Consider the following 18,465-nt stretch of genomic DNA (forward strand, 5'->3'; position numbering starts at 1 on the left):
CAAAATCAATGTACAGAAATTGGTTGCATTTTTTTTTTAATTTTTTTTTAATGTTTACTTATTTTTGAGACAGAGAGAGACAGAGCGTGAACAGGGGAGGGGCAGAGAGAGAGGGAGACACAGAATCCGAAACAGGCTCCAGGCTCTGAGCTGTCAGCACAGAGCCCGATGTGGGGCTCAAACCCACAGACTGTGAGATCATGACCTGAGCCAAAGTCGGCCACTCAAGCGACTGAGCCACCCAGGCACCCCAGTTGCATTCTTATACACTAATAATGAAGCAACAGAAAGACAAATAAAGAAACTGATCCCATTCACCATTGCACCAAGAATCATAAAATACCTAGGAATAAACCTAACCAAAGATGTAAAAGATCTGTATGCTGAAAACTATAGAAAGCTTATGAAGGAAACTGAAGAAGGTATAAAGAAATGGAAAAACATTCTGTGTTCATGGATGGGAAGAATAAATTTTGCTAAAATGTCAATACTACCCAAAGCTATGTACACATTCAATGCAATCCCAATCAAAATTTCACCAGCATTCTTCTCCAAACTAGAACAAGCAATCCTAAAATTTCTACAGAACCACAAAAGACTCCAAATAGCCAAAGTAATTTTGAAGAAGAAGACCAAAGCAGGAGGCATCACAATCCCAGACTTCAAGCTATACTACAAAGTTGTAATCATTCAGACAGCATGGTATTGGCACAAGAACAGACACATAGACCAATGGAATAGAATAGAAACCCCAGAACTAGACCCACAAAAGGAAGGCCAACTAATCTTTGACAAAGCAGGAAAGAACATCCAATGGAAAAAAGACAGTCTCTTTAACAAATGGTGCTGGGAGAATTGGACAGCAACATTCAGAAGAATGAAACTAGACCACTTCCTTACACCATTCAAAAAAAAAAAAAAACCCACCTCAAAATGGATAAAGGACCTGAATATGAGACAGGAAACCATCAAAACCCTAGAGGAGAAAGCAGGAAAAAACCTCTCTGACCTCAGCCGTTTCTTCCTTGACACATCCCCAAAGGCAAGGGAGTTAAAAGCAAAAATGAACTATTGGGACCTCATGAAGATAAAAAGTTTCTGCACTGCAAAGGAAAAAAATCAAAACTAAAAGGCAACCAAGGGAATGGGAAAAGATATTTGCAAATGACATATCGGACAAAGGGCTAGTATCCAAAACCTATAAAGAACTCACCAAACTCCACACCCGAAAAACAAAGAATCCAGTGAAGAAATGGGCAGAAAACTTGAATAGACACTTCTCTAAAGAAGACATCCAGATGGCCAACAGGCACATGAAAAGATGCTCAACGTCACTCCTCATCAGGGAAATACAAATCAAAACCAGACTGAGACACCACCTCACGCCGGTCAAAGTGGCTAAAATGAACAAATCAGGAGGCCTAGATACTGGCGAGGATGTGGAGAAACAGGAACCCTCTTGCACTGTTGGTGGGAATGTAAACTGGTGCAGCCGCTCTGGAAAACAGTGTGGAGGTTCCTCAAAAAATTAAAAATAGATCTACCCCATGACCCAGCCAATAGCACTGCTAGGAATTTACCCAAGGGATACAGGAGTGCTGATGCATAGGGGCACTTGTACCCCAATGTTTATAGCAGCACTTTCAACAATAGCCAAATGATGGAAAGAGCCTAAATGTCCATCAACTGATGAATGGATAAAGAAATTGTGGTTTATATACACAATGGAATACTACGTGGCAATGAGAAAGAATGAAATCTGGCCTTTTGTAGCAACGTGGATGGAACTGGAGAGTTGTTATGCTGAGTGAAATAAGTCCTACAGAGAAAGACAGATACCATATGTTTTCACTCTTATGTGGATCTTGAGAAACTTAACAGAAGACCATGGGGGGGGGGGGGGAAGGAAAAAGGAAAAAGTTAGAGAGGGAGGGAGCCAAACTATGAGATAGTTAAAATCTGAGAACAAACTGAGGGTTGATGGGGAGTGGGAGGGAGGGAAGGGTGGGTAATGGGTATTGAGGAGGGCACCTGTTGGGATGAGCACTGGGTGTTGTATGGAAACCAATTTGACAATAAATTTCATATTTAAAAAAAAAGAAATCAAGTAGTGTAAGTCTTCTCTCTTCATAATTGTGTTGGCTTACTCTAGGTCCTTTGCATTGCTGTATGAATTTTATAATAGGTTTGTCAATTTCTACAAGAAAACGAAATACTGCCAATATTTTTATTAGAATCGCATTGAATATGTACATCATTTGAAGAGAATTGTCATATAAAAATATTGACTCTTCTAATCCATGAAAATGTTGTATTTCTCCATTTATTTAGGTCTTTAATTTCAGCAGTATTTTGTAGTTTTCAGTGTACATCTTTCTGTCAGATTTATCCCTAAGTATTTCACATATTTTATGCTGTTATAAGTGGTATTTTTTAAATTATAGGTTCTAATTGTTTGTTGCTAGTGAATAGAAATGCAGTTGCTAGTTGTATATCAATTTTATATCTCACAACCTTACAAAATCCCTTATTCAAATAGCTTTTTGGTAGAATCCATATAATTTTCCATATCTCTGATAATTTTATGTGTGATACAGAGTTGTACCTACCTTTTCACTCTAGATGTGTTTTATTTCCTTTTCTTGCCTTAAATTTGAAAATCAATCCGTGTGATTCACCATATGATTATCTCAATGGATGTAGAAAATGCACTAGGCAAAAGCTAATGCATTCCTGATAGAAACTTTCAGTAAAGTAGGAACAGAGTAGAACCTGAAAAGACATCTATTTAAAAAAACCTATGAGCTAACATTTTACTGAGTGGTGAAAGATTGAATGTTTTTGTTTTTGTTTTTGTTTTTTTGATCAGGAAAAAGGCTGGGATGTCTGTTCATATCACTTTGTTAACCATTGAATTAGAGATCTAGCCAGACTAATAAGCAGTAACTCTCCATTCTTCCTTCCCTCAGTCCCTGGTTATCTCTGATTTATTTTCTAGTTCTATGACTCTACCTACTCTAGGTACCTCATGTAAGTGGAAATATACAATATCTGTCCTTTTCTTTCAGGCTTCTTTTACTTAGTATAGTGTCTTTAAGGTTTATCCATGTTGTAGTATGTATCAGAGCTTCCTTCCTTTTATGGCTGAATAATATTCTGTTGTATCTGTATACCACATTTTGTGTATCCATTCATCTGTTGATAAACATTTGCATTGTTTCCACCTTATGGCTATTGTGAATAGTGCTGCTATGAACATGTACTTATTGACCATTTATATATCTTTAGAGAATTGTATTTTCAAGTCCTTTGCCCATGTTTTAATTGGATTGTTCATTTTTATTGTTGTTGACTTATAGTAGTTCTGGATATTAAATTGTTACCAGATATATGTTTGCAAATATTTTTATTCCATTCTGTGAATTGTCTTTTCACTCTAAATAGTGTCTTTTGATGCACAAAAGTTTTTAATTTTGCTGGTGCCTAACTTATCTATTTTTTTTTCTTTTTAATGCCTATGCTTTGTCATACTGAAGAAATCACTGCCTAATCCAAGGTCATGAAAATTTTCACCCATATATTTTTTAATTAATTAATTTATTTATTTTATATATGTTTTTAAATTTATATCCAAGTTAGCATATAGTGCAACAATAATTTCAGGAGTAGATTCCTTAATGCCCCTTACCCATTTAGCCCATCCCCCCCACCCACAACCCCTCCAGCAACCCTCTGTTTGTTCTCTATATTTAAGAATCTCTTATGTTTTGTCCCCCTCCCTGTTTTTATATTGTTTTTGCTTCCTTTCCCTTATGTTCATCTGTTTTGTATCTTAAATTCCTCAAATGAGTGAAGTCATATGATACTTGTCTTTTTCTGACTAATTTTGCTTACCATAATACCCTCTAGTTCCATCCATGCAGTTGCAAATGGCAATATTTCATTGTTTTATTTTTTAAATTTTTTTAAATTTTTTTTTTTTTAATTTTTGAGACAGAGCATGAGCAGGGGAGGGGCAGAGAGAGAGGGAGACACAGAATCTGAAGCAGGCTCAGGCTCTGAGCTGTCAGCACAGAGCCCAACGTGGGGCTCAAACTCACGGACTGCGAGATCATGACCTGAGCTGAAGTTGTTCAGTTAACTGACTGAGGCACCCAGGCGCCCCAACATTTCATTCTTTTTGATTGCTGAGTAATACTCCATGGTATATACCGCATCTTCTTTATCCATTCATCCATCGATGGGCTCTTTCCATACTTTGGCTATTGTTGATAGCACTGCTTATAAACATTAGGGTGCATGTGCCCCTTGGAAACAGCACCTGTATCCCTTGAATAAATACCTGGTAGTGCAATTGCTGGTTCCTAGGGTAGTTCTATTTTTAACTTTTTGAGAAACCTCCACACTGTTTTCCAGAGTGGCTGCACCAGCTTGCATTCCCACCAGCAGTGCAAAAGAGATCCTCTTTCTCCACATCCTCACCAACATCTATTGTTGCCTGAGTTGTTAATGTTAGCCATTCTGACAGGTGTGAGGTGGTATCTCATTGTGGTTTTGATTCGTATTTCCCTGGTGATGAGTGATGTTGAGCATTTTTTCATGTGTTGGTTGGCCATCTGGATGTCTTCTTTGGAGAAGTGTGTATTCATTTCTTTTACCCATTTCTTCACTGGATTATTTGTTTTTTGGGTGTTGAGTTTGATAAGTTCTTTATAGATATTGTACCCTAACCCTTTATCTAATATGTCGTTTGCACATATCTTATCCCATTCTGTTGGTTGCCTTTTAGTTTTGCTGATTGTTTCCTTTGCTGTGCAGAAGGTTTTATTTTGATGAGGTCCCAATAGTTCATTTTTGCTTTTGTTTCCCCTTGACTCTGGAGACGTGTTGAGTAAGAAGTTGCTGCGGCCGAGGTCAAAGAGATTTTTGCCTGCTTTCTCCTCGAGGATTTTGATGGCTTCCTTTCTTACGTCTAGGTCTTTCATCCATTTTGAGTTTATTTTTGTGTATGGTATAAGAAAGTGGTCCAGGTTCATTCTTCTGCATGTCGCTGTCCAGTTTTCCCAGCACCACTTGCTGAAGAGACTGTCTTTATTCCAGTGGATATTCTTTCCTGCATTGTCAAAGATTAGTTGGCCAAACTTTTGTGGGTCCATTTCTGGGTTCTCTGTTCTGTTCCATTGATCTGAATATCTGTTTTTGTGCCAGTACCATACTGTCTTGATGATTACAGCTTTGTAGTACAGCTTGAATTCCAGGATTGTGATGCCTTCAGCTTTCATTTTCTTTTTCAAGATTACTTTTGGCTATTCAGTGTCTTATCTGGTTCCATACAAATTTTAGGATTGTTTGTTCTAGCTCTGTGAAGAATGCTGGTGTTGTTTTGATAGGGATTGCTCACCTATATTTTCTTATAAAATTTCATAGCTTTAATTCTTTAGTTTTAGGTCTTTGATCCATTTTGAGTTGATTTTTTATATAGTATAAAGTGAGAGCCCAACATCATTCTTTTGTAGCTTTCCCAGCACCATTCATTGAAAAGACTGTCCTTTCTCCTTTGGATAATCTTGACACTCTTGTCAAAAATCAATTTATCTTATATGTGAGAGTTTATTTCTGAGCTCTCTACTCTGTTGCATGGGTCCAGATATGTATCCTCTGCTAGTACTACAATGGTTTTTATTTTATCATCATCATCATCATCATCATCATCATCATCATTTGAAGTATAATTAGCATGCAGTGTTATATTAGTTTCAGGTATACAATATAATGATTCAGTAATTCTATACATTACTCAGTGTTCATCACAGTATTACTCTTAATCCCCTTTATCTATTTCAGCCATCTCCCCTAGCAACCACCAATTTGTTCTCTGTAAATAAGTCTGTTTTTTGGTCTTTCCTTTGTTGGTTTGTTTTGTTCCTTAGATTCCACATATGAATGAAACCATATGGTATTTGTCCTTTCTCTAACTTATTTCACTTAGCATTATACCATCTAGGTCCATCCATATTGATGTAGATGGCAAGGTAACATTCTTTTGTATGGCTGAGTAATATTCCATTGTTTATAAGAATAGGTAAAGTACTACAGTGTTTTGATTACTATAGCTTTGTAGTAAGTTTGGAAATCAGGAAATGTCAGTCCTCTGACTTTGTTATTTTTCAAGATTGCTTTGGCTGCTGTTTTGGCTATTTGGGGTCCTTTGAGTTTCCATATGAATTTTAGAATGGATTGTTCTAATTGTTTAGAATGGATTGTTTCTTTAAAAAATGTCATTGGTATGCACTCAGTTGTTTCTTAAAGAGATTTAAACAATAAGAAAAAAATGTCTGTTAATTTACCCACGGAGCTCTCATTTCCAGTTCTCCTTTGTGTAGATCCAGATTTCCATCTGGTTGGTACTGTGGGTACTTCTCCCTAAAGGACTTCCTTTAGCTTTTCCTCGATACACATGCTGGTGATTAATTCTTTCACCCTTTGTATATCTGAAAAAGTCTTTATTTCATCTCCAATTGAAAGGTAATTTTACCTTTGATAAAACTTTTGGTTGACATGTTGTTTTTTTTTCAGTGCTTTAAAAGATGTTGCTTCACTATCTTATCACTTGCACTGTTTCTGAGACAACTGCTTTCATTCTTAATTTGTTCCCCAGTACATATTATGTCTTTGATTTCTTTTAAGATTTTTCTTTTTATTATTAATTTTGTGCAGTTTGGTTATGATGTGCCTGGGTGTAGCTTCCTTTGTGTTTTTTTTTTTTTCACCTGGTATTCATGTAGATTCTTAGATCTGTGGCTTTATAGTCTTTATCAAATTCAGAAAACTTTTGGCCATCATTTCCTAAAATAAGCTTTCTCCCCCCACCCCTGCACCCTACTCCCAGACTCAAATTATACTTACACCATACTGCCAAAAGTTATCCCATAGATGACTTTCCATTTCCCTACCTCACTTGGGTCCAAAATAAAATCTTCTGGGACTCTAGGTTACCAAAATGGATAATCTAACTTGTCAGGTTCCATGCTACCTCATCATTTACAGCTCTAATTTTTCAGTTTTTTATTTCTGGTACCCAGGTATTTCTCTTTCTTTGTTTCTTTCTTTCTCACATGCTGAGTAATACTTTTTAAAAATTTTGTTACATTTTCTCTATCGTCTTTAAGTATTTATATTGAGAGAATTTCAAGGTATCTTGGTCCATATCTCTTCAGGGATACATACCAGAGCCATCTCCCTATTTACAAGGTTTTACTCAACAGAGCAAAGAGCAAGGTATATGTTCTGACCTGGGCATTCAGAAGAAGAGATAAATAATATATGTATGTACATATTTGTGTATGTATTTGGTAAGTATTTGAAACAAGCCTAACCACTATAGCCTACTTCAATTTGATAATTCAGAACTTTGCATTAGCCTTTGGGGATTAACTGATGATTACCAATTTTAAACACTACAGAGGAGTAACAAGTTACATCTAAATTCCATTTCGGGTTAAGTAGCTCATTTAGGAACCATTTGACAGCTCAGAATGTTTTCATTATTTTTAATGGTTTATAGGGAAGTCTGACTCAATGGCTACTGTCTCAGAGAACTATACCAAGCCACCTAGTCTGACACAGTGAGAAAAAAACATAGGCTTTGGGGTGAGAAAGGTTTTTAAATCTTTTAAACATAGGTTTAAATTCTAACTCTTGTACTTCTTAACAAGTCACCCTATTACTCAGAATTAAAAAAATACATGTAAATAAAAATTACTAGTTTGAAGAATACTTAGAGACTCCAGAACTTGAGGTGTAGAACTGTTTGAGCACTGGTAATTCCATTCATTCATCTAACAAATGTGTATTTAATGCTTGCCATATGTAAGATAATACGCTAGATGCCATAGGAAATACAAAGACATATCAAATGGAGTCTTTTCCCTCTGGGAGCTTAACTGCTGAGGTAGGAAACAGTAAAAAAACATACAAATGAGTGTAGCACAAAGCAGTATGAGAGCACTGACAAGTATGCTGTAGATGAAAGGCTTCAGTGGAGGCTATCACTTAGTTCTGAGCAATCCCACTTCACATTTTGGTGTGATAAAGAGTATTTTAATACCCAGTAGCCCAAGCTCTAGCCCAAGCAGCACCTGAAACCAGTTCCTGAACCAGCTGTTCTACTTCCACACAATATACATGTATTTCTCATCACTTTGTGCAATGTGCCCACTCAGATTTAGCACAGGGAGTCTCCGCAAGGACTATATTTGTAGGGTAGAGGAGAAGTTCCAGGAGGCTCATGTATAGATATGAGAACAAATTAGTGCATGAAATGTTAATCACACCTGGAATTTTCCTTTAAAAAAATCTAATCATATAGAATAATATGGGGGAGATGCCTAAGCAGTGTTCTTTAAACATCCAAATTGGAGATGATAGTGAACAGGGCAGTTAGAGAAGCAAATATAAAATCCATAAGACAGAAAAGAAGAAATGATAGCCATTCACAAGCAACTACCAAACACGTAAGAAGTTCTGACCATGATAAGTTTAGAAAAATTCATGCTGAGCCACATGCCTGATCTGGCCTTTCTGTCTGATAGTCCAGGAGGGCTGTGAGCAAGGAAAAGAGCATTGGTTTGTAGCAGACAGGAGAGAAGAAGCTGTCAGGAGACCTGGATTCAAGTCTAAGTTCTGCCACTGACTTAATGGGTAGTCTTGTATGAATCCTCTGTCCTCATGTGATTTTAGTTTCTCCATCTATATAGTGGCTCTTTTGTACATGTTGTTCTCTTATATTTCTTTTTTTCTGTAATTTTTTTAATGTTTATTCATTTTAAAGAAACAGAGAGAGACAGAGCACAAGCAGGGGAGGGGGCACAGAGAGAAAGGGAAACACAGGATCCAAAGCAGGTTGCAGGCTCTGAGCTGTCAGCACAAAGCCTGATGCGGGGCTCAAACTCACAAACCGTAAGATCATGATCTGAGCTGAAGTCAGACACTTAACCAACTGAGCCACCCAGGCGCCCTCTTATATTTCTATAAAAAGCTGGTAGGATTTTTAATGATAGAGCTAATGGAGCAGAACTATTCCAGGTAGAAAGAGAGTGACATTATTTAAGGAATAAAAGTAAAATAATGCAAAACTTGAACACCGAACTCTTCACAAAAAAATGATGAAGGTGATCCAAGCAAGCAAGATTATCTGTGTCTTCCCCTATTAAACTATGGCCTGCGTCTGCATCCTCAGTGCTGATGTGATGCCTAATACGAAAAGGAGGGTACAGGGAAGAGAAGGAAGCAAGTTAGCTGGTGCAGGAAGTCCTCTCATAACAGGTGCCACATTTTGTGGCAGAGATCCCTATATTTAATGGCCTTTCATATCTGCAACAGTCTGTTTTAAAACAGAGCTGTTTACTTAGAATGCTTTTATTACCAACTATATTTGTGCTCAAAGGGCTTCCAGCTGTGGTAGCTTTTAGAAGGTCCCTTTGTTGTCTGTACATAGTGTCATAATAGGTCATTTCTGCCCAGCCAGTTGATTTCATTGAGTCAGGTAGGGTTGCATTTTTGTTAAGCTATTCTCTTCCTCCTTAATTTTTACTGCAGACAATAAATATTTTGTGCCTGGAAAGATAGTTTTTTTATTCAACAGATGCTTATTAAACACCTCCCAAAAACTACACAATGTGTGAAACACTTGGAATATAGAGGTGTGTAATATAGATAAGGACCCTGCCTTTATGATGCTTACAGTGCCATGGGGGGATCTCACATTAAGGAAATGATTATATGATAATTAATTGTCATTGTGATAAAAGTTTTAAAGGGACAGTACAGAATGTTACAAGAGAAACCTAAACTAGAGGAGTGGGATCAAGAAAGTAATGTAAAATTAAAAATTTAAACATCTTAAGTATTTCCCCATTTGAAATATAGAAAGATAAGTTACTCCCATAGGTTATATTAAGTATATTGGGGATTTCTGAAAGGTAGACTTGTCCACAGAGGCATAAAAGCCTTAGAAATTCAGTCTTTTAATATAATAAATAACGGGAAAGGGAGACAGAAGCAAAAACACATAGCTTGCTACTGGCCAGGATTGGATTTGAATACAGATCTGCTAATCTTCCCATTACCTCTCCTCAGTGACTTATAAAATAAAGACATTATATATCAAATATAGATCTTGGCTAAATGAACTATTAAGTGGCCACTGTGTACAAACTTGGATATGGAGTGGAGGAGGAGTTCACAGAGTAATGAATTAGGGAAATGCTAATATAAACAGAAATGCACAAAATATAATTATCAGGCTGATTGTATCTGGTCGTAGTAAAACCTAGTATATATACCAAAGTGGGAAATACCCAGCTGGAATTAGTGAAAATATATTTAAAGATGTATGCTGTTTCTCTAAAGTATGAATACTAATTGCTTAGTACAAGTCTCCAAGTGGAAGTGTTTAAAACCCATTTTTATTCATGTGTAATATTATATGACATGTAAATTATCCCTGAATGCTTCACAGCGTGAGTGATCTCTCAGGTTAAATATTGTTCCTGATATAAATCACCTAGCATACCCTTTCATCATAGATAGTATAGCAATTAGCTTTAGCCAGCAAGTTATAATTATTTCAAATTTTTTATTTAAAAGATTGGGAATCAGTGAAATGTTACTATTTATATCAGAGATTTTGGAATTAGCTGAATCATTGAAACTAAAAGGAGATTGAGGCTTCAGAGAGAAGGCCAGTCTTAAATGGGTATCAGTGAGAGCACCTAAGTATATATTGAATTGGGAAGACAAAACATTAGAAAGTATTAAGTTCAACCATATGAGATTTCCATTTTCAGAGGTCAAAAACATTCAGATATTGGTGACTTTATATGATTCATTCAGCTATGACACAAAATGGCCAAAAAGGGAACCTATATTCTAATGTCAACAGGTGTGGGTATTTATTAAATTTAAGTACATGTAGAAATTCTGGTAGTTGAATTAACTTTTAATTTCATATGAAGTAATTTAAATGTAGGCAGATGCACAATCACTTCAGAAGCTAAAAATGTTTTAAAGGATCTTCAACTTGGATAACTGCTTAAGTCATCCACACTTGATGAGTGTGAATGTTGTTGGAAGCACTGAGTTCGATAACCAAGCTTTAGTGGTGTAGTGTGGACTGTAGTTAACCAGGGTATTTTGCTTTCAGCTTCTTCTCATGCTGACCAGAGGATTACTTTCTAGTCCTTTACTCTCTCCCAGTCCTTAGCCTCAGTGGTGACAACTCCAAGTTTATCTTTAAAAAATCAGGAGAAAAGGGGAAGGGAACTAATCATTGTGAAAATGAAATGTCAAGTGCTTTGCAAGACCGTTTATATGTTATTATATTTGAGTCTCGCAACAACCCTATGAAACAAATGCTATTTCTATTTTATAATTGAAGAAACTGAGATCCAGAGAGGTTAAATAACTTGCTCAAGGTCACACAGTTTATAAGTGGTAGAGCTAGGCTTCAAACATTCTTATTTCACCATCTACTGTGCTATTATTCTTCTTGTTTGCTCATTTCTATCCTATACACTTTAAAGTGCCTTATTTAATTCTAATAAATTTACACAGGACTAAGACAAGATGATCATCATTGTTTTCTTCTATTAAAAAAAAGGAATATGGTAAAAGACATTTAAGTCTTTTCCTTTCTTTTAAGGATGAACGTGAAGCCAGAGAAAATGTGAAAAGAGAGCAAGATGAAGCCTATCGCCTTTCACTTGAGGCTGACAGAGCCAAGGTAGGTTTGGTCAAGGGGCTTCTGAGACAAAGAATTCAATCCTAAATAGTCTTTTATTATTTATTTAAGTGCCAGCCCTTTTATCATCTTAATACATAAGAATGTTAGATTTGCAATGGAGAAAGCTAGATTCAGTTAACAGAATATAATTCTACCCGTGGCTTTTGAAGCATGATTCATTTTGACAACACAAAGTTTTTTAACACTCATGAAAAATGAAAACAAAAGTAGGCCTAATATTTATTTTACTTGTTTTTTAACCAGTCTGTAGTAAAAACTCAGCAATGTTTAAACCACTGATTTATTTAATACTTCTTGAGTACCTGCTTCTGTACTGAGTATTGAAGGAGGGAAAAGAAAATAAGCCACAATTTCTACCCTCAAAAGACTCACAATGTGGTGTAGAATAGATTAACTCAAGAACATAGTTAGCTATAACACTTAGGCAAGGATCATAAAAGTCATAAAGGAAGCACTGAGTTCTGTGAGAGATTAGGAAACAAGAGTTTCAGTGGAAAGTTTTTTTCTAGCTTTTTTTGGAGAGCTAATAAGTGGAAATCTGCTTAGGGAGAGTTTCATGGAAGAGGTTAAAAATGTGAACTGAATAGAGAAAAAGGGTAGGAGACAAGAGGTGGTATATGCTAGCAGCAAGGAGCCAGAAAGCATGGGTGCATGATAGAAGCTAATGCAGATAGAGCCTGATATTTGGGTATAGGAGAGATAGTAGAAAAGACCAGAAAAGAAGACCAGAGAAAGGTCTTCCGAAGAATCTTGAATGCCACACTCCCAGAGCTGAACAGGTGTTTATATGGGTACTCAACATGATCAGAGAGCTATACTTTATTGTTCCTTCCATTTCCACTCTTGTTCCAGAGAGAAACACTTCTATTATGACGGTGCTGGGCGTGAGCTCTCTTCCCCCTCCATCCCCCGCCTTTTTAAGTAAACTAGTGTTTATTGAGTGCTGGCTCCCTTTCTCTTTTATTGACAGAGGGAAGCTCATGAGAGAGAGATGGCAGAACAGTTTCGTTTGGAGCAGATTCGCAAAGAACAAGAAGAGGAACGTGAGGTAGGGGATAATTTCAAGTAAAGTTATTCAAAAGCTAGGTTTATTTTCACTGCATTTGATATTGAAGCTATTAATATTTCTTATAACGTCTTTCCACTTTCCCCAGACCCATTTCAGTATGGAAGACCTAACCTTTCCTTGAAAGAATCATTCCTACTCTATTGTATGGAACTCTTAGAAAACTTGACCTTATACTAGTTTCATGCTTTTCTGTTCTTTTCAAGAAATTCCTTTCCCTTTTTTTACATGACAAATGCTCCCATCCTTCCTGGATATTGTCTCACCCCAAGAATACAAAACTGTATTTTCGGCCCCCTTCCCAGTCTTCACTTTCCCCACCAAAAGACACTGTGAGTTACTTCTGTGATATCTTCATTGGGCCCCTAAATATGGGAAATCCATTTAGCATGGCTTATTCCCCTCTCCCCAAGTTCCTGTCATATGCATAACAATATAGAGAATTTTTCACTTACTCATCTTGCAAATATTTTTTGAATACTTAGTACATGCCAAAAATCTGATCAGGACTAGGGATAGAGACATGGGTCATCCCCGCCAGGAGCTCATAGTCTTGTAAAAATAGAATTACAAAACTATGTGTAAAAGCTATAATAGAGATGTGCCTAGAGTGCAGTGGGAACAAAGAGAAGGAAGGGATATCAAATGATTTCCTAGGATGGGTTCACAAAGAAGGACTTTTGAAACTTTTTCTAGACATGGGATTAACAGCAAGATTTACTTATAAAAAGAAGTCATCTAACAAGTGATGGAAAGGCCTGGAAGGCTCTAACTTGGGCTAAGGAAAACTCCATTAGTCATCGTTCCTGGTCAGAGGATGTCATTTCATACTTATTCAATAAATGTTTTTTGAACAAGAATTATGCTAAGCACTGAAAGAGAAACAAAAGATAATAAAACAGTTTCTACAAGAAATTGCATCTGGTAGGGAAGATACGACATGTCTACAAGGAACAGCAAATCAAGGGAAAACCATGCTAAATAACATAGAAGTATACTTAGAGAGTTCATTAGCAAAGTAAAATCTTTCACAGCTTTGAGAATCAGACTACACTATAGAAGAAGTGATATTCAAGCCACGTCTTAAAAGATGTGTAATCTTTCACTGTTTGGAAATCAAAGTTTATTCATATTCAAACACATTATTGAGTGCCTATCACATACATGCAAAATACGATGTCTGCCAAACCCTAGTCTGTGTACACTGAAAACTCTCAATAATGGAAGGTAGATTTATTGAGCATCTTCCGTGTATCAAATACTTTTCTAGCGGCCTTACATATGCTTACTCATTGACCATTAAAATAAGCTGCAAGCTTAGAGATTTTTCTTTACAAATGAGAAAACTAAAGCTCTTTGAGAAGTCACACAAAGAAATGGAAAAGCTGCAATGCCTGGGTGGCTCAGTCAGTTAAGCGTCTGACTCTTGATTTCAGCTTAGGTCATGATCTCACGGTTCAGAAGTTCAAGCCCTGCACCAGGCTCTGTGCTGACAGAGCAAAGCCTGCTTGGGATTCTCTCTCTCCCTCTCTCTCTGCCCCTTTCCTGTTCGTGCATTAAAAAAAAAAGAAATTGAAATATAGCTGAGATTCTCACCAAGTCTTTATGACTCCAAAGCTCATGCTGTTTCACTTACTTCATTCCAATACAAAGTCATACATCATTGCATGTGTCTATAGGAATCATGTTTGCAATGTTTCACAGAAGTTAAGAAACAGATTTGTCACTATGCTTTTAGGCTATTTCAAGAAACAGTTTGAAAATTTAGGACTCTCATTTTTGATGCTCTTTCACAGTGCACACACTCTCACAATAGTATATCTTAAAACCATATACTTGCTAAAGGTCAGGTGTACACATGTTCTGGATCTAGAGCTTAGTAGTACATTTACTTTCTTCTGATGATTTATTTTATTTACCCCACGCTAAAATCTGTTCTCTCTCCCAATGTAGATAAAGCCTGTCCTCTCACAGAAGACCCCATAAACATCCTTTACATACTTCAATATCTATGTTCTGGCTACAAGTATGTGAGAGGATGGAACACTCTATTTTGCAACTAGTCATTATTGCACTTATCCATGAGTGTACTCCCAAAAAACCAAGTTCGGGTAATACTCCATACTTTACCCACCCTCCCCAGAGAGTCACAGTTAAAGGCTCTTATAAACCCCACCATTAAAGAACTCTTTATCTTCTGTGTATCTTAATTTACTTAAGTCTTATCCAAATTTATTTGACCCTTTTTTTTCATGGAGCACCAATTAACATATTTCAGCACACTCATGTACAGCAAACAACTCCTTGGGAAAGGTGGTTTTATTGTGCAACCTCTAAAGAAACTGAGACCCAGGAAGATTATACAGTTTCCCTATGGTCACCAAACTGGTTGGACACATAATCTGGACTAGAAGCCCAGTCACCTGACTTTTTACAGTAATACTGCCTCTCCTTCTAACCAGAAATCCTAACCTGTATAATTGTATTGAGAAACAAGAATGGTTTTATTATTTTAATTATCTCTAGTATTTCAAAATCTTTTGGAAAGATGAAGTATTAAATAGTCAAATCACCTTGGTTACAGTGAAATTCCTTAGTAGTTGGTCTCATTTTGCTGTGTGGTACCTGTTGTGGTGAAATCAGCAAAATCTAGGAAGACATTCTTATCTGGCCTTTGACCATGATAAGGAGAAAGGCTCTAAAGCTATTCTCAAAGGACAAAAAAAAACCTCCCATATTTTACCAATTTATATATTTTACGTGTTCCTTCCAAAATGAGTTTCAAGTATTTTACATAAATATGTGCAATTCAAATGGATTAAGGAAGAAAGAAAAGATACAATAATCAGGACAAAGGAAAATAAAGCCAAAAGTAAGATTAACATTTTGACCAAAGACAATCCAGCATACCCACCTGCTCAGGATGAACCAAAAATTTGTTCGGTGCTTTTCTTGGGCTAAAATGATTGTTTACAAGTTTCACTTAATCTATTACATCAGGTAAAGACCAGTTTATCAAAAGATGCCCAGATTTTTCAAGCACTAAGACCTTAGAGCAATGCTTCTTATGATTTCCTTCAAGAGGAAACTGTGCAGGGACACCTGGGTGGCTCTGTCAGTTAAGCATCCAACTCTTGATTTTGGCTCAGGTCATGGTCTCACGGTTCGTGGGATTGAGCCCCACATTTGGCTGTGTGCTGATAGCACAGAGCCTGCTTCGGATTCTCTCCCCATCTCTCCCTGCCCCTCCCCTCACCTCAAAAATAAATAAACTTAAAAAAATGTTTTTAAAAAAAAGAAGAGGGGCACCTGGGTGGTTCAGTCATTAAGCATCTGACCGGCTCAGGTCACGATCTCACCATTCATGGTTCAAGTCCCACATCGGGTGAGCTCCAGTCCTGCTTCAGGTGAGCTCCAACCTCACTTTGGGTGAGCTCAAGCCCCACTTTGGGTGAGCTCGAGCCCTGCATTGGGTGAGCTCAAGTCCTGCATCAGGTGAGCACGAGCCCCACTTCGGATAAGCTCTGCTTTTCTCTCCCTCTCTCTTTCTGTCCCTCTCTCCCCCTCTGCCACTCACTTGCTTGTACCCTGTCTCTCTCTCTCAAAAAAGAAAAAAAGGGGGGAAGGGGGGAACTGCAATATGGTGAATACTGTAGCTACAACTATAATAGCAAAAGCAAGTCCTATATAACAGCTTCTTACAGCTTTATATAATTTGAAAGCATAAGGCCAAAGCACAGTTTACTAAAAGCATCTCTGCAGGGCCCAAATAATATATTTTTTGGTGGTCCAGCTTAAAGGACAGATTTTATAGTTACTAGAGAAATGTATGAGCTACATATTCTTTAAGAAATCTTTCCTAAATATTGAATTTTGCCACCAAGTTTTTGGTTAGTAGAAAAGGTTTCAGCTAAGATTTTTGACTCTCAGGTCTTTTAGTCAGTATTCAGCAAATATTTGTTAATCTCCTTTGTGCAAATCACTAAATTGGGTGCTGCGGCATGTATGAGACCTAGCCCCTGCCCTCAGGGAGCTCACTAATACAGGAGGGTAGATGAATACAAAATAATTATAGGAAAAGATACTATACATTATAAAAATCATTAAAATAGCACAGAGTATTAAAAATATTTAGAAGAGGATGATTTCTGACAAGGAAAGCAATAAAAAAGATTTCACAGAGGGAACATGGCTTTATGGTTAAAGATGAAGTGGAGGAGCATTTTGGATGGAGTCATGAATAGGTGGATGGTGAATGTATGGGAAAGGGTAGGGCATGGGCTAGGTAATATGAATAAAGAGAGAAAGACACAGGGCTTCTTCAGGGAACAGTAAATGGACAAATTTAGAACACTGTCTAATAATTAGATAAGGTTAAAAGAGCCAAGTTTTGGAGAATCATGGGTGAGAGAGAATAGGCACAAAGCTATTCCCTTTTGCTGCTGGTTAAGTTTTGCCTATCTGCCCAAAGCTGTTTTCTGGTTTTGGTGGGTTTTTTTGTTTTGTTTTGTTTTTGAGTTTATTTAAGTAATCTCTGTACCCAACGTGGAGTTTGAACTCACAACTCTAAGATCAGGAGTTTCATGCTCTACTGACTGAGTCAGCCAGGCGCCCCCAAAATTGTTTTCTTTTACATCTTGGTGCCTACTCTAATCTTAAAAGACCATTAAATGAGAGAACAGAAGAACATGGAATTAGAAGCCTTGGTACTTCCCTTTAGTTTTCTGATCTGCTCTTTATAACCATCCTACAAAACTCACTTGAGTATCATTACCATCTTACAGATGAAGAAATCAGATCATAGCAGGATTAAAAAGCCCATTTTATTTACTTATTTATTTGTATTTCAGAAAGAGAGAGCATGAGCAGGGGAGAGGGGCAGGGTGGGGGGGAAGAGAGAATGAGAATCTTAGGCAGGCTGCACACTCAGCACAGATCCCAACACAGGGCTCGATCCCATGAACCATGAGATCATGACCTGAGCTGATCAAGAGTCAGATGCTCAACCAACTGAGCCACCCAGACACCCCTAAAAAGCCTATTTTAAAATTCTTAGCAAACATTTGCCTGGTAAAAGCAGAACCAGAGCTCCTACTGGTATACTTGCTACCTGTTATACTACATTGGAAGAATGAAAGTGGGAACATGAGTAGACTATTAAAGTCAAACTGTTCCTTATAATTTGTATTTTTATCTTATGTAAGTTGCTTCTTGTCCCACAAAAGTAACACCACTACATGAGCCACAAAGGTAATCATCCCTACTATCATCATCATCAGTAGCTATTAAGCAATTAATAAGTGCTAAACCCTGTGCTTAGCACTTTACAGACATGATCTTATTGAATCTCTGTTAACAACTTAATAAGGTAGGTGCCAATACATGAATTCACCTTATTATAACTATAGAGACCACAATTTATTAGTTTCAATTTGAAGTATTCTGCCATTGTCTTCATGAACCATTAAAATAGACTAGAAATTCTAGTTTCACAGTATCCAATTACCAACCTACAGACTGTTCCTCATATCCCAAAAGCAGCCCAAAATTCATATATCTCAATTTTGGTCATGACTGTTTGCCTCGATTTACTTTA

The 18,465-nt window shown here is 37.0% G+C and overlaps 1 protein-coding gene across 4 annotated transcripts in view; it reads left to right on the plus strand.

Annotated features, from left to right (window-relative positions):
- Positions 1–18,465, plus strand: part of FAF1 (Fas associated factor 1) — a 514,818-nt gene that overhangs the window by 445,889 nt on the left and 50,464 nt on the right. For all 4 annotated transcript variants that reach the window (XM_053895524.1, XM_019449338.2, XM_053895535.1 and 1 more), the window contains 2 exons: positions 11,702–11,782; positions 12,774–12,851. In XM_053895524.1, the coding sequence (XP_053751499.1) occupies positions 11,702–11,782; positions 12,774–12,851 (159 nt within the window). The remainder of the gene's footprint in view (positions 1–11,701; positions 11,783–12,773; positions 12,852–18,465) is intronic.

This window comes from Panthera pardus, unplaced genomic scaffold, assembly GCF_024362965.1.
Source record: "Panthera pardus isolate Hobbes unplaced genomic scaffold, ASM2436296v1 HiC_scaffold_11, whole genome shotgun sequence".
Lineage (NCBI taxonomy): Eukaryota > Metazoa > Chordata > Mammalia > Carnivora > Felidae > Panthera > Panthera pardus.